Source organism: Suncus etruscus, chromosome 11 (assembly GCF_024139225.1).
Source record: "Suncus etruscus isolate mSunEtr1 chromosome 11, mSunEtr1.pri.cur, whole genome shotgun sequence".
Taxonomy (NCBI): domain Eukaryota; kingdom Metazoa; phylum Chordata; class Mammalia; order Eulipotyphla; family Soricidae; genus Suncus; species Suncus etruscus.
Genome location: NC_064858.1, coordinates 8,422,238 through 8,449,432, shown reverse-complemented (window position 1 = coordinate 8,449,432; position 27,195 = coordinate 8,422,238). Strand labels below are relative to the sequence as shown.

The 27,195-nt window shown below is 54.0% G+C and overlaps 2 protein-coding genes across 2 annotated transcripts; both read left to right on the top strand.

Moving 5' to 3' along the window:
• The first annotated feature begins 537 nt into the window (after positions 1-537).
• On the top strand, positions 538-10,289 carry VPS33B (VPS33B late endosome and lysosome associated). The gene is made up of 23 exons (XM_049783307.1): positions 538-764; positions 2,304-2,384; positions 2,870-2,931; positions 4,446-4,495; positions 4,585-4,652; positions 5,208-5,253; positions 5,356-5,450; positions 5,664-5,768; positions 5,859-5,955; positions 6,059-6,136; positions 6,213-6,286; positions 6,369-6,455; positions 6,594-6,684; positions 6,868-6,942; positions 7,077-7,141; positions 7,302-7,356; positions 7,432-7,478; positions 8,158-8,290; positions 8,566-8,639; positions 9,463-9,564; positions 9,654-9,729; positions 9,813-9,929; positions 10,015-10,289. The coding sequence occupies exons 1-23, from the start codon at positions 669-671 to the stop codon at positions 10,092-10,094; spliced, it is 1,854 nt and encodes a 617-aa protein (XP_049639264.1). The 5' UTR covers positions 538-668; the 3' UTR covers positions 10,095-10,289.
• Positions 10,290-16,478: 6,189 nt separating this feature from the next.
• Positions 16,479-26,733, top strand: PRC1 (protein regulator of cytokinesis 1). The gene is made up of 14 exons (XM_049783308.1): positions 16,479-16,510; positions 19,479-19,611; positions 19,843-19,965; positions 20,186-20,419; positions 20,499-20,669; positions 21,869-22,018; positions 22,129-22,276; positions 22,592-22,728; positions 23,658-23,753; positions 24,124-24,270; positions 24,361-24,450; positions 25,378-25,458; positions 25,549-25,722; positions 26,306-26,733. The coding sequence occupies exons 1-14, from the start codon at positions 16,500-16,502 to the stop codon at positions 26,426-26,428; spliced, it is 1,818 nt and encodes a 605-aa protein (XP_049639265.1). The 5' UTR covers positions 16,479-16,499; the 3' UTR covers positions 26,429-26,733.
• Positions 26,734-27,195: the final 462 nt, after the last annotated feature.

Genomic DNA, 27,195 nt, shown 5'->3' with positions numbered 1-27,195 from the left:
CTGAGCATAGAGCAGGAGGAACCCCCTGTGCTATTGGGTGTGACCCAAAAACAAAAAAAGTAAAATAGAATTTAAAAAAGGAGAAACGGGCCGGAGAGATAGCACAGCGGCATTTGCCTTGCAAGCAGCCGACCCAGAACCTAAGGTGGTTGGTTCGAATCCCGGCATCCCATATGGTCCCCATGCCTGCCAGGTGCGATTTCTGAGCACAGAGCCAGGAGTAACCCCTGAGCACCGCAGGGTGTGGCCCAAAAACCAAAAAAAAAGAAAAAAGGAGAAACATCAAGTCTCCAAATACTTCACACCACACCACACCATACCATACTGTGCCATACCATACTTTACCATACCATGCCAAACCATATCTTCCACCCCACCCCACCCCACCAAGCTCCCTTTAATCTCAACACATTTCCTAGCTCAGGCCACGACGAGGGCTTCGCGTTTGCAAATGTCCCTGCAGGACACCGTCCGCTTCCCGGCAGGCCGCGCGCCAACATGGCGCCCGCCACTTCCGGCCGGCTGTCATCGCAGGGACTCGTTCTGCGCGAGCGGCGGCGTCGGCGGCTGGAGCCCGGGCCGGGCTGTCGGAGCCCCCCGCGGGTTGGGGCCGGTGCCGCCCACGCCCCGGAGCCGAGCGGGGCCGAGCGGGGCCGAGGTCGGCCGCCATGGCCTTCCCCCACCGGGTGGACGCCCCGGAGCTGCCCGACTTCTCCCTGCTCAAGCGCCTGGCGCGGGACCAGCTCATCTACCTGCTCGAGCAGGTCGGGGTCGCACCCGGGCCCGGGCCAGGCACCCCCGTCCCCCTCGGCCCCTGCGGAGAAAGGCCCGAGCCGGGAGGAGCTTGGGGTGCCCTGATCCCCTGGCCACCGCCCCCCGGCCGGGCCTACCAGGGTCCCCCAATCCCTGGAACAGCTCTAGGAATGCTGCCCCGGGTACCCCGGGTTTGGGGGCTCGGGTTCTCGTCGCCCCCAGAAGACCCTTGCACAAGCAGCCTTCGGGCCTAGTGATTAAGGTCAGATGCGTGTTTCTGGCCCCAAGTTAAAAGGGTGGACTCTTTAAGGTTTTGTGTTTTTTGGGGGGCCGTACTCCCCAGGCTTTAAAAGGCATGCTTTGGGGCCCGAGAGATAGCATGGAGGTCGGGCGTTTGTTTGCCTTGCATGCAGAAGGACGGCGGTTCGAATCCCACATGGCATCCCATAGGGTAGGGTCTCCCTACCTGAGCCTGCCAAAGGCGATGTCTGAGTACAGAGCCAGGAGGAACCCCTGAGCACTGCCGGGTATGACCCAAAAACCAAAAAAGAAAAGAAAAGAGGGGCCGGAGAGATAGCATGGAGGTTGGAAGTAGGATGTTTGCCTTGCATTCAGAAGGACGGCGGTTCGAATCCCATATGGCATCCCATAGGGTAGGGTCCCCCTACCTGAGCCTGCCAAAGGCGATGTCTGAGTACAGAGCCAGGAGGAACCCCTGAGCACTGCCAGGTGTGACCCACAAACCCTAAAAAAAGAAAAAAAAGGTGGACTCTTTTTTTTTTTTTTTTTTTTTTTTTTGGTTTTTGGGCCACACCCGGTGACGCTCAGGGGTTACTCCTGGCTATGCGCTCAGAAGTCGCTCCTGGCTTGGGGGACCATATGGGACGCCGGGGGATCGAACCGCGGTCCGTCTCCTAGGCTAGCGCAGGTAAGGCAGGCACCTTACCTCGAGCGCCACCGCCCGGCCAAAAGGTGGACTCTTTTTTTTTTTTTTTTTTTTTTTTTTTTTTTTTTGGTTTTTGGGCCACACCCGGTGATGCTCAGGGGTTACTCCTGGCTATGCGCTCAGAAGTCGCTCCTGGCTTGGGGGACCATATGGGACGCCGGGGGATCGAACCGCGGTCCGTCTCCTAGGCTAGCGCAGGTAAGGCAGGCACCTTACCTCGAGCGCCACCGCCCGGCCCCAAAAGGTGGACTCTTAATGTTTTGTGTTTTTGGGGGGCTCTACTCCCCGGCCTATAAGAAGCATGCTTTGGGGGGGTCACTTGCATGCGAGAGGGTCTGGTAGTTGGGTGAGTGTTCAGCATGCAACAGAGGTGAGTAAGCAGGGCACAGGGTGTTGCAAGGCAGAGAATGCCTCAGGTGACCCCAGCCACAGTGAGGCGACAGGAAAGTGGCTAGAGAAGTGTCAGCTGTGGATCCACCAGTGGGATGCTGGGCCGCTGAGGGGTGCGCAGCAGGACTTTCTGCCCTGCTGCCTGCATGAGTTTGTGTGTGGCCTGGCTTGGTTTGGCCTGAGCAACTGTCCTGGCTTTTCACTTCACTTGCAGCTGCCTGGGAAGAAGGACTTGTTCATTGAGGCTGATCTCATGAGCCCTTTGGATCGAATTGCCAATGTCTCCATCCTCAAGGTACCCACCAGCCCCATCCGCACAACACCCCTCTTTTATGGGGAAGCTCTGGTGCCTTTGACATTTGGAACAGAGCACCAGATTTGCTGGTAAAAAGAGCACGTCTGTTGGGGGTCGGAGAGATAGCCTGGAGGTAGGGCTTTTGCCTTGCATGCAGAAGGACAGTGGTTTGAATCCGGCATCCCATATAGTCCCCCGAGCCTGCTAGGAGCGATTTCTGAACGTAGAGCCAGGAGTAACCCCTGAGCGCTCCCGGGTGTGACACCCCCCCCCAAAAAAAAAGAGCACATCTGTATGGAGTGGATAGAGCATTTTACTTGTCTTGTTTCCTTCGTGTCATATCTGAAGATGGTTTGAGGGCGCATCAGTGGGGTGGTTGTCTGGAACGATCCATTTCAGAGTCAGCTGAAGGACTTTCTGGTAGGGGCCAGGCCCTGTGGTGGCTGAGCATTCACTCATGATGTCCTATTGGATTCTCCCGGCAGCAACACGAAGTGGACAAGCTGTACAAGGTGGACAATAAGCCACTCGTCAGCTCCAGTGAGCAGTAAGTTTCAGGAGTGGGCAGGCAAGTGGTTCCTGCAAGCCACTTGGGACTGCCCTAAGCTGAAATGGAACATGGCCTGTTGAGCATTCTGAGTTCTGCTCGCTCTGGGATGGAGTCTGGCATGTTTTAGGTTTTGCTCATGCTGAGATGGGACCTGGCATGCTCCAGGTTCAGTTCACACCAAGATGGGGTCTGACTTGTTCTGGGATTTGATCACATACCTTCAGCCTATTGGCATCTTAGCCTCTGAACTTGTCTTAAGCTTTCTGTTCTCTTGCTGCTTTGTCTTTCCCCTCCCTGTCTTGAGTCTAGTATCTTTAAGGAGGAAATGAAGGACCAAAGAAAGGACCCCAAGGAAAGGCTTGTGTTGTGCTTAGGGCATCTCAGGTTTTTACCCTTACAATAACCCCAAACCCCACCCAGTCGAGGGTGCTCTCTCCCTCCCATGGCCCACAGTGCCAAGCCAGTCCCTGCTTCTCTGAGCTCCCATTCCATGCACTTCAATTGGACCCTCTGTTCCCTCTCTATCACCCCCTGCGCGCACTGCTCTAGGGCTTAGTTGTGTTTTTCTGGGCCAATCTTTTCCCATGCCCAGTCAGGGCTGTGTGCCATTTGGTTTCGTGTCTCCCTTGTACGTCTCAGACCTTAGTGACGAGCATCCTCCCATAGGGACTGAATCTCCAGCTCCTCTGAGCACAATCCATGAGTCTGGGCTTGGACCCTTCTCAGTCTCCTCTGGATGTTTCTTGGCCTCTGCCCAGTCTCGGGCATCTCCTTTGCCCAGTTGGTTGTGATTCCGTAAGAGCTGGGACTTAAGAAGGCCGGTCATAGGAAACTTCAGGGGTAGTGGTCTCCTTGTATTTAGACCAAGGCTATTCCTTACTATGACCCCCATATTTTGGTGGGCCTATGCAAACAATATTTGCCACTCTAACACCGTTTTTACTGTGTCCTTTTGACTAACCCTTAAAAAAAAACCTCTTAAACTTTTGATGTTAACTTAAACTAATATGTATGTGCATGAATATATAAAAATACTATGCCTTCAAAGTTAAGGAGTCACATAAATCTCATGGCTTTAGGTTGCTTTGTGTACTGCTAAGAAATGTTATAATGTCCTACGATCTGGGGACTTGTGGACAAAGTAATTGTACATGGGTTCTGCCTTATTTTTCTTAATGATTTTTTGACTGTAAGTTTAATATTTAGGCATCAGTAAGGGGATTTCTTCTGAGAGCTCTGTTTATGGGCGATTGTTCTTTCACTGTAACTTTACCTTGTCCTCTTTGCATCATTGTTCTCATAATTAAAAAAAAAAAAAAAGGCCAATTATAATTCCTCAGCTTACCAGTGTCCCTTTTTCTCAGGGAGTCTTGGATGACTGGTTTGGCCACCAAGAGAGCTGACCCCACTGTAGTTCGGGATGTTACTGTTGCCCTTGGTCGGGGGGCCCTTGTCTGTCTCATCCTGGAATTTTACCCTCATATGCCTCTGCTTGTCCTTCTAACCTGCAGGCTCTGCTTCCTGATCAGGCCCCGAGTGCAGAACCTGCGCTATATCGCCAGTGAGTCTGCCCAGACATCCTGGAGAGGGCGTTGGGCCGAACTGGCTGTAGGTGGGTCTGCTGAGCATCATCCTTCTGTCTGTCTCTAGACCTTGTCAACGCCGACAAGCAGGCAGGCCGCATGCGGAGATATAAGATCATCTTCTGTCCTCAGAAGGTAGCGTGGGGTGAGGGCCTGGGGCCGGAGGGTGAGTGCAGGCAGGCCATAGGAGCCAAGGCAGTGGTGGGGCTCTGGCTCTGCAATGAGGCTTCCCCAAATGCTGGAGTCACACCCCTCAATGCTTGAATGACTTCTTCCTGGTGTGTTCCGCAGGGCTCACTCCAGGGGGTACTGAGGATTCTAACCTGGGCTCCCCCATTGACATAAATGTGCAGCTGTTTAGAGCCCCTTGTGCCCACGCAGGAGCTGTTTAATGAGGAAGGTCCTGGGCCTGCTTGTGGAGCTTCTGAGCTGGATTCCGGGTCCCAGGGGCTCAGTTAGGTCTTAGCGCTGACCCTTCTCCCTGGGCTCACAAACACTCCTCCATGGAATGTGGTTCTGGGTGCCCGAGAACTGAGCCCTGTCACTAGGCGAGAGTTCTGTTGGCTATATCCGGGGCTGCAAAGGAGGTGCTGGGCTCTGTGTTCTGTGCCATTTTGTGGGTCTGAGTTGGGACACTCGGGGAAGCAGTAGAGAACAGGGTGAGTTCCTGACTTGTCTCCACTCCCTCAGTTCTATGCCTGCGAGATGGTGTTGGAGGAAGAGGGCATCTATGGAGGTGAGCACAGTCAGGGATCCCCGTTACTCGTCTCCCCTAGGGGTGTGGGAGCAGGGCCCCAAGTCCCAAGAGGGAACAAGATGTATGGCTGCCCACCCACAGATGTGAGTTGCGACGAGTGGGCCTTCTCCTTGCTGCCGCTTGATGTGGACTTGCTGAGCATGGAACTGCCTGAGTTTTTCAGAGACTACTTCCTGGTAACCCCCCGGCCCACAAGGGCAGACTGGGCATGGGTGGGCTGCCAGCACGGGCATCCCACTGGGCCTGGGAGGGGCATCTGGACAGTGAATACTACTAAAGGATCCCTGGGATTCACTCAGGCGCCTGTGCCAGCCTCCCCCGGACTCTGCCTTCCTGCCTAGGCCTGAAGGCCTGTGGGCTGGAGCATGCCTTGGGGCCTGTGCCTGCAGGAAGGGAATCAGCGCTGGATCAGCACCGTGGCCCAAGCCTTGCAGCTCCTCAACACACTCTACGGGCCCTTTCCCCACTGCTATGGCCTGGGCAGGTGTGCCAAGGTGTGCCCCCCAGGGCAGAGGAGGGCGGCACGGGTAGAAAGGCCAGGGCTCCTACCCTGGGGTTCACTGAGGCTTTTGTGGATCCTGCAGATGGTGCATGAACTGTGGAGGACCCTGGAGGAGGAGGAGGAGGGTGAAGTCAAGGGCCGCCGGCCCGAAATCGGCCATGTTTTCTTCCTGGACCGAGGTAGGCACTGCTGGCCGGCATTAGAGGCAGAGCAATCTTCGTACGTTGGGTCTCCATGGCCCAAAAGCACCTCAGGACAGCCCGGGCTGGGCTCTGCTTTCAGATGTGGACTTTGTGACGGCACTGTGCTCCCAGGTGGTCTACGAGGGCCTAGTGGACGACACCTTCCGAATCAAGTGTGGTGAGTGGCTGCCCTGTGTCCGCAACTTGGGGAAGTGCCTTTGCTGTGCTACCCTCCTAGCTGACCTTTCTTGCAGGGAGCGTGGACTTCGGCCCCGACATCACGGCTTCAGATAAGAGCCTGAAGGTGCTGCTCAATGCTGAGGACAAGGTGAAGGGATCCCTTCCAGCCCTCCTGTTCTCGAGGTGTGCAAGGGCTCCCTATGACTCTGGGCTGCCCAATCCCCTCTCAGGTCTTCAATGAGATCCGCAACGAACACTTCTCCAATGTCTTCAGCTTCCTGAGCCAGAAAGCCCGGAACTTGCAGACTCAGTATGATGTGAGGCTCCACTCCAGCCCTCCCTGCCTTTGGTGGCTCCCCCAGCGGGCTCTGGCTTCAGCTTCTCCTTAGGACTCAGAATCAGAGGGTGGGGTAGAGGCAAGAGCGGGCTGGGTGTGACAAGCTGGACCCCTACAGCGCCGGAGAGGGATGGACATCAAGCAGATGAAGGACTTCGTGTCCCAGGAGCTCAAGGGGCTGAAGCAGGAGCACCGGCTGCTGAGTCTCCGTAAGTGTCTCCAGGGCACTGTCCTGTTCGTCCGAGGTGGGAAGTGGGCTGGCACTGGGCCTTCGGTTGTTCCCTGTGTGAACCCCAGCTCGGGGCTATGGGCCTGGCACCCACAGACACGGTGAATGAAGAACATCTGTGTCTTCTGTGCACATGCCTGGGCCAACCCCTCCTTCCCTGCAGACATCGGGGCCTGCGAATCCATCATGAAGAAGAAAACCCGGCAGGACTTCCAGGAACTCATCAAGACTGAGCATGGTGAGTGGGGAGTGCCAGGCTACGGAAGGCTCCCTGGGGCCCGTGTCCCAGCAGCCTATCTGCCTGCTTGGATACTGGGGAGACGAGCCCTGGCAGAGCATTCACCCTGTCACCCTTTGGCCCATTGCTCATAGCACTGCTGGAGGGCTTTGGCATCCGGGAGAGCATCAGCTACATCGCCGAGCATATAGACCGGCAGGTGAGGGTCAGGCTGGGCCAGCTACACTGGAGAGCATGGACTGGCATTCTAGGCACGGGGTCTATGTACGCTGTGGGGCACAGACTGCCAGTCTGGGGTGCTGAGAGCCCAGCTGTAGAGCACAGAACTGGGGTGCTGAGTGAGGGTGACTTCTTCACAGGTCTCACCCATAGAAAGTCTCCGCCTCATGTGCCTGTTGTCTGTCACTGAGGACGGTGAGTGCCATGGGGTGAGGGGTTTTGGGGGGCTGGTCTAGCCGAACCTCTTAGCAGCTGTGTCTTCACTCTCAGGACTGACCCCGAAGGATTACCGCTCCCTGAAGACACAGTATCTGCAGGTACGGCCGGGGAGAGTTGGTCTGGAGGGCCCTTAGCAGGTGGGCTGAGACCAGCTCAGAGGGGGCAGCAGTGGCCCATTTCCTGTTTGTCATCTCCCACTTCCGGGGTCTCTCCTGCAGATGCCCTTGCCCCTATTCCCACTGCTCCCCTCAGCACAGGTTCCTGCTCTCTCCCAGAGCACCTCTTGAGATCCAGGCTTTTTTTTTCTTTTTTCTTTTTTCTTTTTTTATTTTTTGTTTTTCTGGGCCACACCCAGTGACGCTTAGGGGTTACTCCTGGCTATGCGCTCAGAAATTGCTCCTGGCCTGGGGGACCATATGGGACGCCAAGGTTTGAACCGTGGTTCATCCTCGGTTAGCGCATGCAAGGCAAAAGCCTTACCGTTTGCGCCACCACTCCGGCCCCAGCCTTCTAGGCTTTTCTTGACCCTTCTAGAATTGGGCCCAACAGTTCTGTGTCTGAGGGACTGGGCTTGTTTGAGAATGTGCCCTTGAGAGTTGGGCCCCCATTATGTCCTTCAAGTGACGGCACAGAGCTGGCATGACATGGCCTGACCTGACTGTTGTCCTGGCTGGGCGCTCTCCAGCCCAGTGTACTGTGGCACAGACAGGACTCTGGGGACTCTGGGAGAACATGACCCACTTCTGCCTCTATGTCCCCTCATGGTGTTTCCCCCAGAGCTATGGCCCCGAGCATCTCCTCACCTTCTCCAACCTGCGCCGGGCTGGGCTGCTGACGGAGCAGGCCCCGGGGGACACTCTGACTGCCGTGGAGAGCAAGGTCAGCAAGCTGGTGACTGATAAGGCTGCAGGTGAGAGCCGTCTCCCCCCCATTTGCTAATCCATCTGGGGGGACACAATGTGTGCAGGGGCAGGCTGGGACCCCAGCAGGTTTGCCTCCAGAGCCCCCACTTTGTCCCTGTAAGCAGAATCACCTTGTTCTTGGGCGGCAGAAAAGTGACCAGCATGGTGGGTTCTAGGGGAGTCTAGGCAGTGGCTCAGTAGATGTGGTGTTTGGGGAGGAGATGCCCCTTTAGGAATATGACCCTGGTCTGAGGGTACCTGCTGTCCCCATCCTTCTGTCCAGGCAAGATCACGGATGCCTTCAGCTCTCTGGCCAAGAGGAGCAACTTCCGCGCCATCAGCAAGAAACTGAACCTGGTAGGTGTTGTAGGGCAGATACGGGCAGTTGGGATGGCCCCTCCTGGCCCCACAGAAACCTTCATGCTGTTTACAAGTTCTGACCCTTGCCCCAGCTCCCCCCACCAACACAGTACAAAAGATGCTCAAAGGCCAGCTCCCCCCACCAACACAGTACAAAGGATGCTCAAAGGCAGAACATGTGCTTTTTTTTATTTATTTACTTATTTATTTATTTATTTAATTAGTTTTGGGGTCATAATCAGTGAAGCTCAGGGCTTGCTCCTTGTTCTGTCTTCAATCCTGGCAGGTTTGGCCTGAGCAAGGAAAGTGCCCTCCACGTTGGGCTATTGCTCCAGCCCTGAGCTTGTACTTTGGTCTCTGGCAACAAAAGTTCCCCCAGGCTTCATGGGGTGCCCTGGAGATCTGGGACTGAGTGTCCACAGCCCAACTCCAGCACCCATAAAATAGGAGCTAAAGGGCCTGAGAGAGCATTTGCCTTGCACACGGCTGACCCGGGTTCAATCTCTGTCATCCCATACAGTCTTGAGTCTGCTGGGGGTGAGCCCTGAGCGCAGAGCCAGGACTCAGCCCTGAGCACCATGTATGGTTCCCAAACGAACAAATCTGACAAAAGGAGCCAAACTACTCCTGCCTGCAGTTGACCCCATCAGTGCAGAATAGGCACGTCCCATCCACATGTGCCATGAGCGACCTCGTCTTAACACTGGGGGACTCTCCGTGCCCAGCTGGTCCCTTTCCATGGGCAGGGGCTGCTCCCAGCAACCCTTTCGAGCACACAGCTCCAAACACCTATTGATCCAGCCTTGCCTACTTGTCTCAGATCCCCCGTGTGGACGGCGAATACGACCTCAAAGTGCCCCGAGACATGGCCTACGTCTTCAATGGTGCCTATGTGCCCCTCAGCTGCCGGGTCATCGAGCAGGTGCTGCGGGGGGCACCCCTGCCATCAGCCTTCTCGGGTCCCTGCCATCCTGGCACCTGGCTTCAGCTGGTCCCTTGCTATTCCTGCAGGTCCTGGAGAGGCGCAGCTGGCAGGGCCTGGAGGAGGTGGTGCGGCTACTCAATTGTGGGGAACTGTTGTTTGCAGGTGTGGAGGGCTGTGGGGAGCTGTGAGGAGCTGGTGGGGGGCCCCGCGGGGTGGTGGGTGCTGAATCTCTCCTGGCCCTGTAGACGTGAGCAAGGAGGACAAGGCGCCCAGTGAGTCTTCACGCCTCATCCTGGTGGTGTTCCTGGGCGGATGCACCTTCTCCGAGATCTCAGCCCTGCGCTTCCTGGGCAGGGAGAGAGGTAAGAGCCACAGGTTTGGGCTTTGGTGATGGGACCATGTGGGGGGACGCTCTTCTACCTTCTACCTCCCTGGGATCCCCCACAGGATATAGGTTCATCTTCCTGACCACAGCAGTGACCAACAGTGCGCGCCTCATGGAGGCCATGAGTGAGCTGAAGGGCTGAAGCTGCCCCTTACCGCCCTCCCTGGATGCGCTCCCCACTGGGCTCCCCCCACAAACATGGGGGACAGGACTGATGGGACCCCTGAGTTCCGTGTTCTGCTGGGATTCCTGTGAGTGAAATGCTGTGCTGATAAGATTCTGAGGGACACCCCCTCCTCTGCCTACTCAGCCCAATAAAGCCCTGGATTCCTGCTCACCTGACTCACTCACCCGAATAGCTTACCCAACCTGGTGGAGAAGCATGGGAGTTCAGGCCACACCTGCACACACCTTGTCCTGTGCCTGCTCTGGCCCCCTTTGAGGTCACTGAACTTGCTTTGGGCTGGCTTTGGTTTCCATCACAGGGAGGTTGAGGGGAGGAAGCAGCTGGTCAGGAATCCTCACCGGCCAACATCCTGGGGTTCTCATCACCTCAAATCTGTACCTCGCTGAGCTGCTCTCACGGTGAAGTGTGTGACCCGTTGTAGGGGGTGAGGGTCGTGTCCTGTGAGAGAGCCCTTTCTGGCTGGGACCTTCTGGGTACCAACTTGGTGACCTCTTGTAGCCTTTTGGTTAAATTGAGTTTGAGCCACACCCCAAAGTGCTTTGGCTTTACTTCTGGCTCTGCATCGAGGATCACTCCTGGCAGGCTCAGTGGCCCATATGGGATGCTCCTGGCCTCAGTTTCCCTTTTTATTTGCACACTCATCTGGCCCCATCACCCATAATTTGTAAATGCTTCTAGTTCATCTCCTCCTCATTTCTGATTTTCCCCTGGATTGGTGCAAACCTTTTCCCAGTCACCACGCCCAGCTAGAAGCTGCTAGAAGCTGTTCCCTCCTCTGCCGAGCTGTCCAACCCCTCTGGGGATCGAGCTCAGACATATGTTGCTGGAGGACAGCCCTGGGTAAACAAACACCACGAGGACTAAGAAAACAAGGCATGGGTCCACCAGAGCAACATAGCACAGCAGGTAGGACATTTGCCTTCCATGCAGCTGAACTGGGTTTGATCCCAGGTATCCGATATGGTCCCCTGAGCCTGCCATGAGTAATTTCTGAGTGCAGAGCCAGGAGTGATCCCTGATCACCACAAAGTGTGCCCCCCCCAGAAAAAAAAAAGAAAAAAAAAAAGACAAGACAGGATAGAGAAAAGCATGGGACAGGGGGGCTCCCAGTCTTGTGGACTGAGAGCCCTGAAAGTCTTCCACATACAGTATTTGTTGTATTCATTGACAGTAGACTTGGGAGGGAGGGAGGGCAGCCACCAACAGTCAAATACCTACGTAAGGCTAATTGAGCCTAATTAGGCCTTTACATCTCTCCTTTCTATTTTTTTTTTGGTTTTTGGCTTTTGGGTCACACTGGGCTGTGCTCAGGGGTTACTCCTAGCTCTTTGCTCAGAAATTGCTCCTGGCAGGCTTGGGGACCATATGGGATGCCGGGATTCGAGCCACCGTCCTTTTGCATGCAAGGTAAATGCCCTACCTGCATGATATTTCTCTGGCCCCAGGCCTTTACATCTTAAAAGGACATACTGAGTAATTTAGAAATTAAGAATCCTCAGATCTCTTTCTGCCCCTCTCCTCGGATTTTCTCCTTTCTAGCTAAATTTATTTCTTAGATGTTTTCACGTCAAACACCACCTCTTTTTATTTATTTATTTAGGTTTTTGAGCCACACCCAGCGGCTCTCAGGGATTACTCCTGCTCTGTGCTCAGAAATCCCTTTTGGCAGATAAAGCTCTCCAAAATTTTACCTAGTCCAGCTTACCCAGCTTCTCCGCAAATATTTCTTTCTTTTTTTTTTTTGTGGGGGGGGGGCCACATCCAGCGGTGCTCAGGCTTTACTCCTGGCTGTCTGCTCAGAAATAGCTCCTGGCAGGCACGGGGGACCATATGGGACACCGGGATTCGAACCAATCACCTTTGGTCCTGGATTGGCTGCTTGCAAGGCAAACGCCGCTGTGCTATCTCTCCAGGCCCGCAAATATTTCTTGTTGCAAAAGTTGTATATCCTGAAAAATATTTCCTTGATGAAGCAATATTTTTTTTAACTAGCTCTCAAGAATGCCGTGTTTTTTTATATATTTTGGGAGTTATATATTTATAATTGGGTAAAGTGCCAGTCACATTTTCAACGAGCTTTGGCTTGAAAGTCCCCTAGGAAAAACACTGCTTGCTGCAAATCTGGTATCTGTGTAACAATTAACAAACTAGAATTTCTGTGCAGTTCTTTACAAAATGAGTGGTTTGGACACCCTGTGGAGGGCAGTTCCAGCAGCAGCAGCAATTGATGCTATTAAGTCCTTTTGTTTGTTTGTTTGGGGGCCACAGCCGGTGATGCTCAGGGGTTACTCCTGGCTATGCACTCAGAAATTGCTCCTGGCTTGGGGGATCACATATGATGCTGGGGATCGAACAGCGGTCTAGGCTAGCGCTTGCAAGGCAGACGCTTTACCATTAGTGCCACCACTCCAGCCCCCTTGTAAGTCTTTTGATTTCCCCAAAAGAGCACTGATATAATTTTTTTTTTTTTTTGGTTTTTGGGTCACACCTGGCAGCACTCAGGGGCCACTCCTGGCTCTATGCTCAGAAATAGCCCCTGGCAGGCACAGGGGACCTTACGACTGAACCACTGTCCTTCTGCATAAAAGGCAACGCCTTATCTCCATGCTATCTCTCCGGCCCCCAGATGATATAAAACTTTTTTTTTTGGTTTTTTGGGCCACATCCGTTAGATGCTCAGGGGTTACTCCTGGCTAAGTGCTCAGAAATTGCCCCTGGTTTGGGGGGACCATATGGGACGCTGGGGATCGAACCGTGGTCCTTTCTTGTCTAGCGCTTGCAAGGCAGGCACCTTACCTCTAGCACCACCTTGCCGGCCCCTATAGAAAACTTTTGAGATTTTTTTTCCCAGTATTTATCTAACAAGCTTTCCAAGATAAATACCTAAAGGGAATCTTGCCATGCCCTGGGAAATGTAACTAGCATCCATAAAGCTCAGGCTTTAAGTAAAGGGAATCTCTAGTTTTAAATGATAGGCTCAGGGGCTGGGGAGCTAGCATGGAGGAAGAGCATTTGCTTTGCATGCAGGACAGTGGTTCGAATTCCAGCATCCCATATAGTCCCCAAGCCTGCCAGGAGCGATTTCTGAGTGTAGAGCCAAAAGGAACCCATGAGCACTGCTCGGTGTGACCCAAAAACCTAAATAAATAAATACATAAATAAATAAATGATAGGCTCAAATTCAAACAAGTGATTAGTTTGCAAGAGGTACAGACCAAAGTTCCTTTTTCTTTCTTTTTTTTTGTTTTTGGGCCATAACCCGTGGCAATCAAGGATTACTCCTGGGGCCGGAGAGATAGCATGGAGGTAAGGCATTTGTCTTGCATGCAGAAGGATGGTGGTTCAAATCCCAACATCCCATATATATGGTCCCCCGAGTTTGCCAGGAACGATTTCTGAGTTTAGAGCCAGAAGTAATCCCTGAGCCTGCTGGGTGTGACCCAAAAACATAAATAAAAACAAAAAGGATTACTCCTGTCTCTGTGCTCAGAAATTGCCCCTGCAGGCTCGGGGGATCATATAGGATGCCAGGAATTGAACCTGGGTCCATCCTGGGTCGGCTGCATGCAAGGTGAACAAACGCCATACTGCCATGCCGCTGTGCTATCTCTCCAGCCTCTAAAGTTCTTTTTCTTTATCAGCTTTCCCATCAAGGTAACATAAGGTATTTTTACACAGGTTATATGAAATATGTTTCATTATCTAGTGAAACAAGTTACACTTAATTTCTTTTTTATTTCTTTTTTGGTTTTTGGGCCACACCAGGTGATGCTCAGGGGCTACTCCTGGCTATGTGCTCAGAAATTGCTTCTGGCTTGGGGGGCCATATGTTGGGACTCAGGGGGATCAAACCACGGTCCGACCTAGGCCAACGACAGCAAGGCAGATTCCTTACTGCTCCGTGCCACCGCTCTGGATCCTACATTAATTTCTTGAGTTTAAGTCATCATATCTGGCCAGAAAGTATTTGTGAATCAAACCAGGCCATTCAAGGGGAAAGCCTACTAAACTGTAATGACTTATGGTCTGAGACGATATCTCGCTGTCCTGCAGTGAGTCCTCATGATTATGGTCTTGGCCAATATTCCAGATGCATGTGTGGTGACAGACCTGTAGTGGAAGCCTCAAGCTCCAATCCCTGGAGGATTGGGAAAGTGGGTGTGGAAACAATGCTGACACAGGAAATAATCCATGCAAGGTGAGGGAGATAAGCAGGCTCAGGAATTTCCACCACGAGCTATCTGCAAGCAGCCAAAAGAAATACCTGCAGGCAGACAGGCTAGCTGTGTGTGGGACCTACCGCAAATGGAAGTCTCTCCGACCCAAGTCTTATTGGGAAGAATAGGATCACCCCCATGGTGGAGAACAGGTAGGGGTAGGGGGCCAATCCAGAAGTACTTCCCACCCAGGAGAAAGCTGTGTATGTGTGATGTGGAAATTAAGTCCTTCTGACTTACGGTCTGGGCCAATATCCTGTTATTATGCAGGGTGTTCTCATGACTATGGTCTTGGCCCATGTCCAGCGCTCTTTCCCAGCTCCAACCCTTAACTGGTGTCTTCTATCATGACAGGCCTTTCTCCAGGTGGAGGAGGGGGTTGCCTGAGTTCTGACCCTGCAAGCCTCCCAGAAGTAGTCAGCAGAGACAGGGACCACCTGAAAGCTGTTGACGCTGAAAATGATCCTTACTGATTGATTCCTAACTACTAGGCTTTCCCAGTAACAAATTGCTAAGGTGACCTCCTGATTGTAACCACATTCCCCATATTCCCCACCAGGATACTGGAACTCGTTTCTCCTGCTCTAGAACAAAGGTGGTAAAACTAATCAAGGCTGCAGGATTTGGGTCTGGAGCCTGTGCATTACAGGCTAATAAAACTTGAAATGCTTCCATTTAGGGAGGCACTTGCCTTGCGCTCCAGCAGACCCCTTTTATCCCCTGGCATCCCATTTAGTTTCAGGGCACCGCTAGGAGTAACCCCTGGATAATACTGGATATGGCCTAAAAAGCAAAAACAAGTAATTTTCAGGGACTGAAGAGATAGTATAGCGGTAGGGCATTTGCCTTGCACATGTCGACCAGAGATGGACCAGGGTTCAACTTCTGACATCCCATATAGTCCACTGAGCCTGCCAGGAGCGATTTCTGAGCACAGAGCCAGTACTAATCCCTGTGCATCGCGGGGTGTGGCCCCAAAACAAACATAAAAAATCCAAACTTTCTAGGAGTCTCTCTTGTGTAACCGCCTGTGTGGTCTCTCCCAGGCCACACGACCAAGTGTAGGACCCATGAATCACATGGGGAGGAGAAAATGATGAGAAAAAAAATTTAATTCAATGAAGAAGAAAAAGAAATCTAATTCAAAAAAGCAATTGATGAGCCCGGAGAGAGCACAGCGGCGTTTGCCTTGCAAGCAGCCGATCCAGGAGCAAAGGTGGTTGGTTCGAATCCCGGTGTCCCATATGGTCCCCCGTGCCTGCCAGGAGCTATTTCTGAGCAGACAGCCAGGAGTAACCCCTGAGCAATGCCGGGTGTGGCCCAAAAAACAAAACAAAACAAAAAAGCAACTAATGAAGGGACCAGAAAGTCAACACAGTGGTAGATGCATGCATTTTCCTTGCATGAGACCCACCAGGGACGAACTGGGGTTTGATCCCCAGCATCCCATTTAGTTCCCCAAGCCTGCCAGGAACGGTTTCTAAGAGCAGAGCCAGAAGTAACTTCCCAGAGAGTCACTGGCTGTGTCCCCAAAACCAAAAAAAAAAAAAAAAAAAACCCGGCAACAAATGAAGCCTTTGAAATTTGAAAGAAAACTACTCCCAGGGGAGGGAGGGATGGGGAGGCCTTGCATTTCTTTTCCAAGCCAGCATTGGGGACCACACCCAGCTCTACACTCCAGGGGGGCAAAGGCTGGGGTGGAGCAGCATCTGCCTGGCACAAGGCAGGCACTAACCAGATGGGGCCCCAGCATCTCATCTCATAGGCCCCCCTCCAATCCCTCGAGCCTGCCAGACGTGTCTTCAGGGAGGAAGCAACACCCCTGCCTGCAGGCCACAAGCCAGGCCCAAAAAGCCAAGAAGAAAAGGGGGCGGAGCGTCCCGGGCTAGACTCTGCGGCCCGACTGCGCAGGCGCGGCGGTCTGGGGGCGTGGCCTGGCGCTGCGGGCGTGGCCGGAGGTCGCGGCAGCCAATCGCGGCGCGGCGCGGCGGTCACGTGGCCTGGTTCAAACTCGCGCGGGCGCCAACGGCTCGAGCGGCGGCTGACAGCGGCGGCGTCTTTCGGCTTCCAACTCGAGCGGCGGCGGCGTCCCTGGTGCTCGTCGCGGGGCTGGTCGGGTCGCCCGGCTCGGAGGCGTGTCATCATGAGGAGAAGGTGCGGGGGTGTGGGGAGACCCGAGAGGGTCCCGGGTTCGAGTCCCGCCTGAAGCTGAGGGTTTCTTTTGGGGGGGGTCCCACCCTGCAGCACTCAGGGGCTACTCCTGGCTCCGCACTCAGACATCGCCCCTGGCAGGCTCAGGGGGGACCCTATGGGATTCGAACCCCCGTTCTTCTGCATGCAAGGCAAGCATGTGCCCTACCTCCTCCATGCGCTCTCCTCCCCTGTGCAAGGGTTTGGGGGCGCCCTAGGGCTACACCCCGCAGTGCTGGCCGCACCCCGAAACCCACCCCAATGGCCCAGTTCTGGCTTTCCTTTCCTGTCTGTGATGGGTGGGTAGGAGATCCCCTGGGTTCACCAGCTGCTTGCCCGGCTTCTTTGGGGGGGTGCCACACCCCCTCTCAAAGGCCTGGCCGGCCCAGTCCTGCACCCCAGATGGATTCCACGCCAGTTGCACAGAAAAAAAGCAAGGTTTCTGAGTTTGTTTTGTTTGGGGACCACCACCCCTGTGATGTTGGTGACTGGCTCTGCACTCAGAAATAAATCACTCTTGGTCCAGGGGGCCCCTCTGGGGTGCAGGGACTTAGTGCTCACCCTGCTGGCCTGTGGCTCTGGGCCCTCATGAGTATCTGCCTGTGATGGGGTGTTGGATGAGAGACACACAGCCCTGAGACTGACTATATGGGGTGCCAGGGGATGAAAGGGGTCGGCTGGAGCAGCAAGGCAAGCGCCCTCCCGAAGTTGGAACATTTTAAGTTTTTATTAGCCGGCCAGGAGAGATAGCGCAGCAGTGTTTGCCTTGCAAGCAGCCGATCCAGGACCAAAGGTGGTTGGTTCGAATCCCGGGCGCCCAGATCCAAATCCTGCAGCCTTGATCATGGTTTTTCCACTTTACAGAGTGGGACACTTCGTTCTAGAGCAGGAGAAGCGGTTCCTGTGTCCTGATGGGGGGAATGGGGGGGAATGTGGTTACAATCAGGAGGTCATGATAGCAATTAGTTATTAGAAAAGCCCCAGTAGTTAGGGATCAATCAGTAAGAATCATTTTTAGCGTCAATAGCTTTCAGGTGGTCCCTACCTACTTCTGGAAGGAAGGCTTGCAGGGGTCAGAAATCAGACTTCCACTTGGAGAAGGGCCTGTCATGATTGAAAAGACCAATTAAGAGTTGGAGCTTGGGGGCCGGAGAGATAGCATGGAGTAAGGCGTTTGCCTCTCATGCAGGAAGTCATCGGTTCGAATCCCGGCGTCCCATATATGGTCCTCCCGTGCCTGCCAGGAGCAATTTCTGAGCCTGGAGCCAGGAATAACCCCTGAGCACTGCCGGGTGTGACCCAAAAACCACAAAAAAAAAAAAAAAAGAGTTGGAGCTTGGGGCCGGAGCGGTGGCACGGAGTGATGGAAGGCGTCTGCCTTGCTGGCCCTAGCCTAGCACAGACCGCAGTTTGATCCACTGGCTCCCCATATGGTCCCCCAAGCCAGGAGCGATTTCTGAGCGCAGAGCCAGGATTAACCCCTGAGCGTCACCAGGTGTGGCCCAAAAACCAAAAAAGAAAAAAGAAATTGGAGCTAAGAGAGAAAAGTTGGACATAGGCCAAGACTATAGTCATGATGACTCCCTGCAGGAGAATAGCCGGATATCAGCCCAGACCATAAGTCAGGACTTCATTTCCACATCACACATACACAATTTTCTCCTGAGTAAGAAGTACCTGTGGATTGGCCCTCTACCCCTACCTGTTCCCCACCCATGGGGAGGTCCTACTCTTCCCAATAAGACCTTCCCGGCTGCATCCCACACAGCTAGCCTGTCTGCCTGCGGGTATTTCTTTTGCCTGCTTGCAGATAGCTCGTGGTGGAAATTCCTGAGCCTGCTTATCTCCCTCACCTTGCATGGATTATTTCCTGTGTCAGCATTGTTTCCACACCCACTTTCCCAATACCCCCTGGGATTAGAGCATGAGGCTTCCACTACAGGTGGCCACCACACATGCATCAAGACATTGGCCAGGACCATAGTCATGAGGACTCACTGCAGGATAATAGTGGGAGACCGGCCCAGACCACTAGTCAGAAGAACTGACCACAGGGAGACTGCAACTCAACTGTCTGTAGAGTCTCTGGAAAATTTACAGCCTAAGGGCCCATCACTGCATCCCTTCCCTGCCAGATGCAAACTCTAGAACCAGCTGCAGGATGGTGCATCTAGGGAGACTCTGCAAAGAATTTCGATCATGCATTTTCCAGCAATAAGAAGTGCTCAGGGCAGGGTGAGGTGTTGACAAGCTGCCCAGACTATCCTTGTGCTGTTCAGACTACCTAAGCCGATGTGTTGGGTTTGTGTCCCTATGAACATTGCTGTGCAGCCCCTTTGGTGTCTTTTGAGAGCCGCAGCAAAGACAGTGAACTGGGGGCTGGAGAGATAGCATGGAGGTAAGGCGTTTGCCTTTCATGCAGGAGGTCATCAGTTCGAATCCCAGCGTCCCATATGGTCCCCCGTGCCTGCCAGGAGCAATTTCTGAGCCTGGAGCCAGGAATAACCCCTGAGCACTGCCGGGTGTGACCCAAAAACCACAAAAAAAAAAAAAAAAAGACAGTGAACTGTCCTCATCCTTCCTGAGCTTCGCTCAGTCGCTTGTCTAGGATTGGGGGGGGGTCCAGATTCTCTGTCGTGAAGTGACCTCTAACCTTGTCCCTGCAAGTACCAGATACTGAGGTTTGCTTTGTGGGGCACCGTGGTGGTGGGGCTGGTCAGAAATGAAAAGCTGGAGGCCTCTTGGGGACCAGTTTGTTTAGATTCTGTAATGCTGCTGGGTAGGGCTCCTCAGGAGTCTGCGCATACGCCTGCATGGAGGCTTGAGTCACCCCCCCAGCACCCCCGGCAACCTTCAAGGGCCCTGGCTTTGAGCTGTCCTGTCCATTGGCCCTGCTGAGGGCTTAAACTCAACCTCCCCCTTGGCCTTCTAGCGAGGTGTTGGCTGGGGAGTCCATCCAATGCCTGCAGGAGGCCCTGGCTCGGCTCCGGGATATCTGGGAGCTCATTGGGATTCCGGAGGAGCAGCGCTTCCAGCGGACCGAGGTGGTCAAGCACCATGTCAAGGTGGGCAGACTGGGGTGTGGGGGTGCAGGGGCAGAACCCGACATCTGGCACTGTCCCTCCCAGCCCAGCACAGGCCTTCCCACCCTATGCAGTGTTACCCCTGAGCTCTTGAGTTTCAAATGTTGCCAGTGGCACCAGGATCCCCACAGTCCATAATTAGAGGTTTCTGGAAGCACCTGGGGTCACATCCTGGCACTAGGCACAGAGGGGCGAGTGTTGCTCTCCCCACAGAACCTCTTGGACAAGATGATCGCGGAGGAGGAGAATCTTCGGGAAAGGCTGCTCAAGAGCATCGCCGTGTGCCGGGAGGAGCTCAGCACCCTGTGTCAGGAGCTAGCCCTGGAGTCCAACCAGGTGTGATGCAGAGCTTTGGGGCTTGTGGACTGGGGCTTCCACTTTTGGGCGCCCCACATCTGGTGGTGCTCAGGGATAACTCCCAGCAGGGCTCGGGATCATATGGGATGCTGGGGGTGGAACCCAGGTCGTCCCCAACTCTTGTCCAGTGACTCGGAGGGCCGCACATCTGCTCCCATGCGTGAGTTTGCTGACAGCGAGGGGCGCCTCTTCCCGGCAGGAGGAAGGGGAGAGGACCATCCTGCAGCTCGAGAAAGAGCTGCGCACACAGGTGGAGCTGATGCGCAGGAAGAAGAAGGAGCGAAAGCAGGAGCTGAGGGACCTGCAGGTCCAGGAGCAGGAGCTGTGTGATGTGCTGTGCCTGCCGCCCTCCGACATCGACGCCGCTGCGGTCCCCAGCCTCGAGCAGCTGAGCCAGTTCCGGCAGCACTTGGCCACTTTGAGGGAGACCAAGGTGGGCACTCGCTGCGGGCCTCTGTGGGTGGACTGCGATGCAATGCGGTGCAGAGCCCTGATGTGATGTGGGTTCTCAGGCTTCGCGCCGGGAGGAATTTGTCAACATCAAGCGGCAGATCATCCTGTGTATGGAGGAGCTGGACCATGACCCTGACACCAGCTGCGAGCGAGAACTGATAATCGAAGACGAGGACGCCTTCTGCCTGTCCCTCGAGAATATCGCCACCCTGCGGAAGCTGCTGCAGCGGGTGAGTTATGCCGTGGGGTTAAGTTGAGGGACTGAGCTGACCCGCGACAGAGATGCACTGTCCTGGCATGTGGCGAGCAGGGTTCAATCCCGCCTCACACGTGGGCCCCATGTACCACCAGGAGAGAGTGCATGTTTGTCCCCAAACTCCCCTAATCTGCCCCCCAAAATAGTACTTGAGAAATAGTACAGATGGTGAGGTGCTGAAAACAAAGGGGTGCAAATGTATACAAATAATATGAGTTATCTGGGTGAGTTTAATTTTAATTGACAAGAATTTTTTTTTTTTCTTTCGGTTTTTGGGTCATACCCAGCAGCCTTCAGGGGTTACTCCTGGCACTATGCTCAGAAATCTCTCCTGGCAGGCTCGGGGGACCATATGGGATGCCAGGATTTGAACCACTGTCCTTCTGCATGCAAGGCAAACACTGTACATCCATGCTATCTCTCCAGCCCCGACAAGCATTTTTTTGACTGGGCCAGAAAGTACAGGGATGAAAGTGCTTGTGTTGCATTGTTTTGGGGCCACACCTGGCGGGCGGTACTGGTTGGAGAGGTTTACTCCTGGCAGGCTCCGGGGACCATGTGGGATGCTGGGGATTGAACCTGGGTCACTGTGAATAAGGCAAATGCCCTAATGATAGTTATGCTATCACTCTGACCCCAAAAGTTTGAATCTTGAGCTGAAAAGATAGTTCAGTGGGCTGAAGTATTTGACGTGTTTTGCATGTAGGAGGGTAGGTTTAATCCCTGGCCCCTGATTGTCCCTAAATACTGCCAGGAGCGACCCTCGATAGGACCAAACCAAAAATGTGTGGAAAAGCCGGAGTGATGGTGCAGCGGTAGGGCATTTGTCTTGCACGTAGCTAACCTATGCTAAACCACGCGGTTTGATCCCCCAGCATCCCATATGGTCCCCCAAGCCAGGAGCCATTTCTGAGTGCATAGCCAGGAGTAATCCCTGAGTGCCACCGGGTGTGGCCCAAAAACAAAAAAGTAATAGAACAATGGGGAAGGCGCTTGGTCTTGCATCGACTGATCCATGTTTGATTTAATCCTGGCATCTTCCACATAATCTGAGCGCTGCCAGGAGTGAGTTCTCAAGTAGAGCTGGATGGAGGTTGTGTCCCAGAAACAGACTGAATCTTGTGCCAGGAGAGAGCGGGGCGCAGGGCTGTCCTGAGTCTGGGCCTCTTCCAGCTGGAGAAGCGCAGGTTGCAGAACAAAGCGGCATGTGAGGCTTTGCGGGCTCGCCTCACCGAACTCTGGGACAGGCTGCAGGTACCTGCCGAAGAGAGGGAAGCAGTGACCGCAGAAACCGTGGGGACCAAGGCCAAGGTCCAGAAAGCGGTAAGTAGCCCAAGAGTGTGGCCTGCTCGGGCGACTTCTTAGCTGCATTCTCTGGCTGTGTGAATAATCTGCCCAAGTCTGGCAAGCCCCTTTCTGGCTGTTTCTTGCAGCTGCAACTGGAAGTGGATCGGCTGGAGAAACTACAAAGGGAAAATCTGAAGAAGGTGATTGAGGGCATCCGCGTGGAGCTGGCCCAGTACTGGGACTGCTGCTTCTACGGCGAGGAGCAGAGACGAGCCTTTGCGCCCTACTACCAAGGTCGGTGGGCACCCCCCCTCCCCGCCTGCACTGTAGCATCTCCGGGGTCACGGACGGGGTCAGAGCATAGCATGGCACAAGCTGAACCGGGTTCCATCAGGCCCCTGAGCCTCCCCAGCGGCTTCCAGAGAGAATGGGGGCTGCTCCCACTCTTTAGGCCTAGGGAACCCTGAAGACTGGGAAGAGGTGATATGCTCCCTCGCTTTCTTCTATCTCCAAGGCCCATGATAGCGTGTGTTTGGTCTTAGCTGGGGTCCTCGGGGAAGGGGGGCCAGGTTGGCAGACCCCGGAGAACTCCCTACTGTCTCCCCTCAGAGGACTATACAGAAGATCTGCTCCAGCTCCATGACCTCGAGGTCGGGCGACTGAAAGCCTACTACGACAGTCACAGGGAGCTCTTTGACGGAGTGAAGAAGTGGGAGGAGACCTGGCAGGCTTTCCAGGATTTGGAGGTACGTTTGGCTCAATGTTGTGTTTCCGTCAGAATCCGGGGGCGGCCTCTGTGTGGTGGTTACCTCTGAACACACAAGGGGGAAAAAAACCCATGTGAGCATACATCTGGGCTGCTCTGTAGGCATTGGGGTCCCCTGCTCAGGAAACACTTGAGTGTTGTATTCATTATTAGTTAGAAAGTCCTAGTGGTGCATGGCATGGTGGTGGATGGTGAGGCCTTTCTCTGCCCAGCCCGGCCCTTGTTGCCCCTTCAGCCTGGCAGGTCTGTGGGTGTCAGGGTAAGAGACAGGAAATGATCCCCAGCAGCCGGATGAAGTTTCAGGACACATCAGCTTTATTATAGGGCTCTAACCACCATGTGCCTATTTTTCACGTGACCTCTAGGCTAAGCTTTTGAAGTAGCCTTCTTCAGCAGCCCTCCATCCATCTAACTTCCTCTTCTTCCCTCTTCCCCCTCTCCCTACCCCCCAGGGAACCTCTTAAAGTAGCGATCAGACCCCTCCCATTTGTGGGAGGGTCTCCCTTTCCAGGTGAGAGAGGCAGGAAGTTGGGGGAGGGTAACGCCCCTAAGGCACCTTCAGGCTGTCACCTGTCTGCATGGGCAGAATATCCCAGCTCAGCTCTCTAGCTTCCCTCACAACTTGGCTGGGTGATTTATCAAACAAAGGGCTCTGTTCTGAGATTCCTGCTGCCCTGTGAGAGCAAGTTGGGGGCTCTGGCAGTGAGCACCCAACTCTGGGTCTGCGTCCCACCGTGACCAGTGAATAGGTATGCTACACTGAAGGGTGGTTCGCAGAGCCCCTGAGCAAAGCCCCAGCACTGGAACAATTCGGTAGCTAGTGAGTTAGTGCTGGGCCATCCACAGAGTGTCCTCCTTGCAAAATGAGCGGATTGCCTTGTCCTAAATCTGTTGAAACCCTGTTTTCAGAACAAAGCCTCTGACCCCAGTCGATTTACAAACCGTGGAGGAACTCTTCTAAAAGAAGAAAAGCAAAGAGCAAAGCTGCAGAAAACTCTCCCTAAGGTAAGACAGTTTCAGGGGACAGTCACCCACTCAGCAATGGCGATTGCCTTGCCAGGAGCGATTTCTGAGTGCATAGCCAGGAGTAACCCCTGAGGGTCACCAAGTGTGGCCCCCCCCAAAAAAAAACAAGAAAAAGTAACCATTTGCTTTCCAAAGCACAGTGGATCAGGGTGAGGGACACCCCACCGCAGGCCACTGGGGCTGAATTAGTTTTCCATTTCCGAGCCCCTGGACTTGCCCAGGCCTGGAGAGATTCTCTCCTGCACCGCAGCACTCGTCTAGCCTATCAAGGGGACGGGCCACTTCCCTCTGGGAACTGCCCTCTCCTTGAGATGAGCAATCTCATGCACATCTTGTCTGTCTCCTGTAGCTGGAAGAGGAGCTCAAGGTCCAGATTGAGCTGTGGGAGCAGCAACATGAGAGAGAGTTTGTGGTCAAGGGCCAGCAGTTTGTGAGCTACGTGGCAGAGCAGTGGGAACTCTACCGCCTGGAAAAAGAGCGAGCCAAACAGGAAAGAGTTGAGTGGCAAGTGTTGGGGGGGGACGAGAGGGAAGGGGAAAGGAATAGGGGACGGAGACCTAATGAGGGGCCTTCCTGAACTCCACAGCAACTGAAGAATAAACTGGAAGGCAATACTCCCAGGACACCCAGCAAGCGGCGGGGCCAGATCCCAACCACCCCCGGCAAGGTGCGCAAGGTAGGTCATGGCTTGCTCCTGGCAGGCCTCAGGGACTTGGTGCTGGATTCCTGCCTTTAAAAATCAGGCAGCACTTTGGGGGGGCTGCAGCGATAGGATAGCAGGTGCCATATCCTTTGTTTATTTATTTACCGGTATTTACTTATTGGTTTTTGGGCCACACCGGGTGATACTCACGAGTTAGTCCTGGCTATGTGCTCAGAAATCGCTCCTGGTGGAGTGGGGGAGCCTTATGGGATGCTGGGGATTGAACCCAGGTCCATCCTGAGTCAGCCATGTACAAGGCAAATGCCCTACTGCTGAGCTATTGCTCCGGCCCAACTTTATTGACTGATTGATTGATTGGTTTTGGGACACACCTAACAGCGCTCAGGGGGTTATTCCTGGTTCTGTGCTCAGGTATCCAACCAGGTTCCTCCCATGGGTTCCTCCCATGTTGACCGCATGCAAGGCTGTGCTATATCTCTCTGGCCCTGGTGCCATTTTTTTTCCTTAGTTTTTGAGCCACACTCGACGGTGGTCATGGGTTACTCCTAGCTATGTGCTCAGAAATTGTTCCTGGCTTTGGGAACCATATGAGACACCAGGGATCGAACCCAGGTCTGTCCTGAGTCACCTGTGTGCAAGGGAAATGCCCTACTGCTGCGCTATCGCTCCGGCCCCCAGGTGCCATATTCTTGACTTGCCTGGGTCTGACTCTTGGCACCTCATCGGGTCCCTGGATTACTGCTGGGTGTAGCCCCAAAACCAACACCAACAGAGCATTTGGGCTTTTGAACTCTTGAGGTTCCTGTTGTCACCTGTGAACAATTAGGATCTTAGTGGCAGTAACACATAAACATTCTAAGTGATGGGGACACGTGTCTGTTCAGAACTCAATGTTCCCGTCCCGGCCCCATCACTGATCTGTGGGTCCCTCCCGTCTAGCTGAATGCCACCACCCTGTCCGGTGTTGCGGGCACCGTGCTCCACTCCCCGGCGTTGCGGATGCCACCTTCGGGCAGGAAGGTCAGTCTGCTGCTGAGCTCCACAAGTAGTAAGAGTTGGGGTTGGGGTTGGCGGTGGCCCAGCCTGACTTGACCCGGGGCCTGTCCACAGCCGCTCTCAAACAGCTGCTCAGGGAAGAAGACCCCCCATTCTTCCAGGCGTGATGCAGGCAAGGAGAATATGGAGCCCCACGGCAGCCCGCTGAGCGGTGGGTACCCCGCCTTGGCCCCCTTCCGGCGCAACTTCAGCAGTAATTCTGTTGCCAGCACCTATTCTGAGTTTGCGGTAATTCACCTTTTCTCATGCCGTCCGCTGGGTCCTCCAGGTCAGGGGAGCACAGTGGGCTGTTCCCAGGACCCGCTGCTTGAGGACAGGCCCTGCCAGGTGAGAGGGTCAGAGGACAGCGGTGGGCGGAAGAGTTCAGTAACTCTGGTTCTTTGTTCTTAGACTCCATCCCTCTCTGACAGCTCCACTGTTGGGCTTCAGGTCTGTATGGAACCCTTGCATGCCCATGTCCCCTCCAAACTCGCCTGCTGGCTTCATCCGGCTGGGCACAGGCCCCACTAACCGGACTCCAGGCTACCCAAATTAACAACAAACAGCTCAGACTTGGATTTGGACTTTTGACCCCACCCTCCTGCAAACGTGGGTGCCCAGCTTTGTGTGTTTCCTGTCCTCACTGACCCTCAGGGCTGACTCCCCCTGAGCCGCATCTGCCCGCAGCTCATTCCCAGCTATGCCAATGAGTGTCTCAAAAGGCCTTTAGAGACCCCCGTCCCCATCACAGCAGCTCAGAGCTAGAGGATATCTCTAGTTCAGGTAATGGGACTGGCTCTGCTGCCACTCACCGAAGTTCCTTTCTCCACAGCGAGAGCTCTACAAGGCTGCCAGTTCTGATGCCGCTTCTCGGATTCTCAATTCCACCACCATTCTCACCCCGGGGAGCTCTGAACCCCACGAAACCCTGGTCTTCTCTTCCAGGTGCTTGTAGCTAGCCAACTTTTGCCTAAGGCCTCCGCATGGCCAAGAACTTTGTCCAGAGTCTTGTCTCTGGGTGCAGACCCGACTAGATTTTGCACATCAACACTGGGGCACCCCCCCCCCCAACACATCTGTCACTACTGCGCCCCACCCTCCCCCATGCACTAGTATTTATTCAGACCAGACCGGCGGTCAGTACAAAATGGTTCTCTGCGCTTACCGGAGACAGCTGCTGTATTGCTGTCTGTATATTGTTAAAGTATAAATAGAATTGTTTTAAAGATGTATAGTTAATAAAATGTGTAGCGTTTGCTTCCTTTCAGAATCACTTCTTGGTTGGCTTTAGCTCGAAAAGGGCATAAACAAATGGAGCTCAGTGGGAGACTTGCACGTTGGCTTGATCCCCTGAGACCCCCCCCCAGAATTGTTCAAAGTGTGATTTTTTTTTCTTTTTGGTTTTTGGGCCACACCCAGCGGTGCTCAGGGGTTACTCCTGGCAGTCTGTTCCGAAATAACTCCTGGCAGGCACGGGGGACCATATGGGACACCGAGATTTGAACCAACCACCTTTGGTCCTGGATCGGCTGCTTGCAAGGCAAACGCCACTGTGCTATCTCTCCGGGCCCAATGATTTTTTTTTTTTAATTTTAGATGTTTGTGCCCTAATAAGGCTTTATAAAGGGATACGGTTCTGGAGCTTCTTAGCAACCCTTTTTGTGTGGTCACACGTGACCCAGCACTTGCATATCCCTGGGACGTATTCCAGCTTTTTTTTTT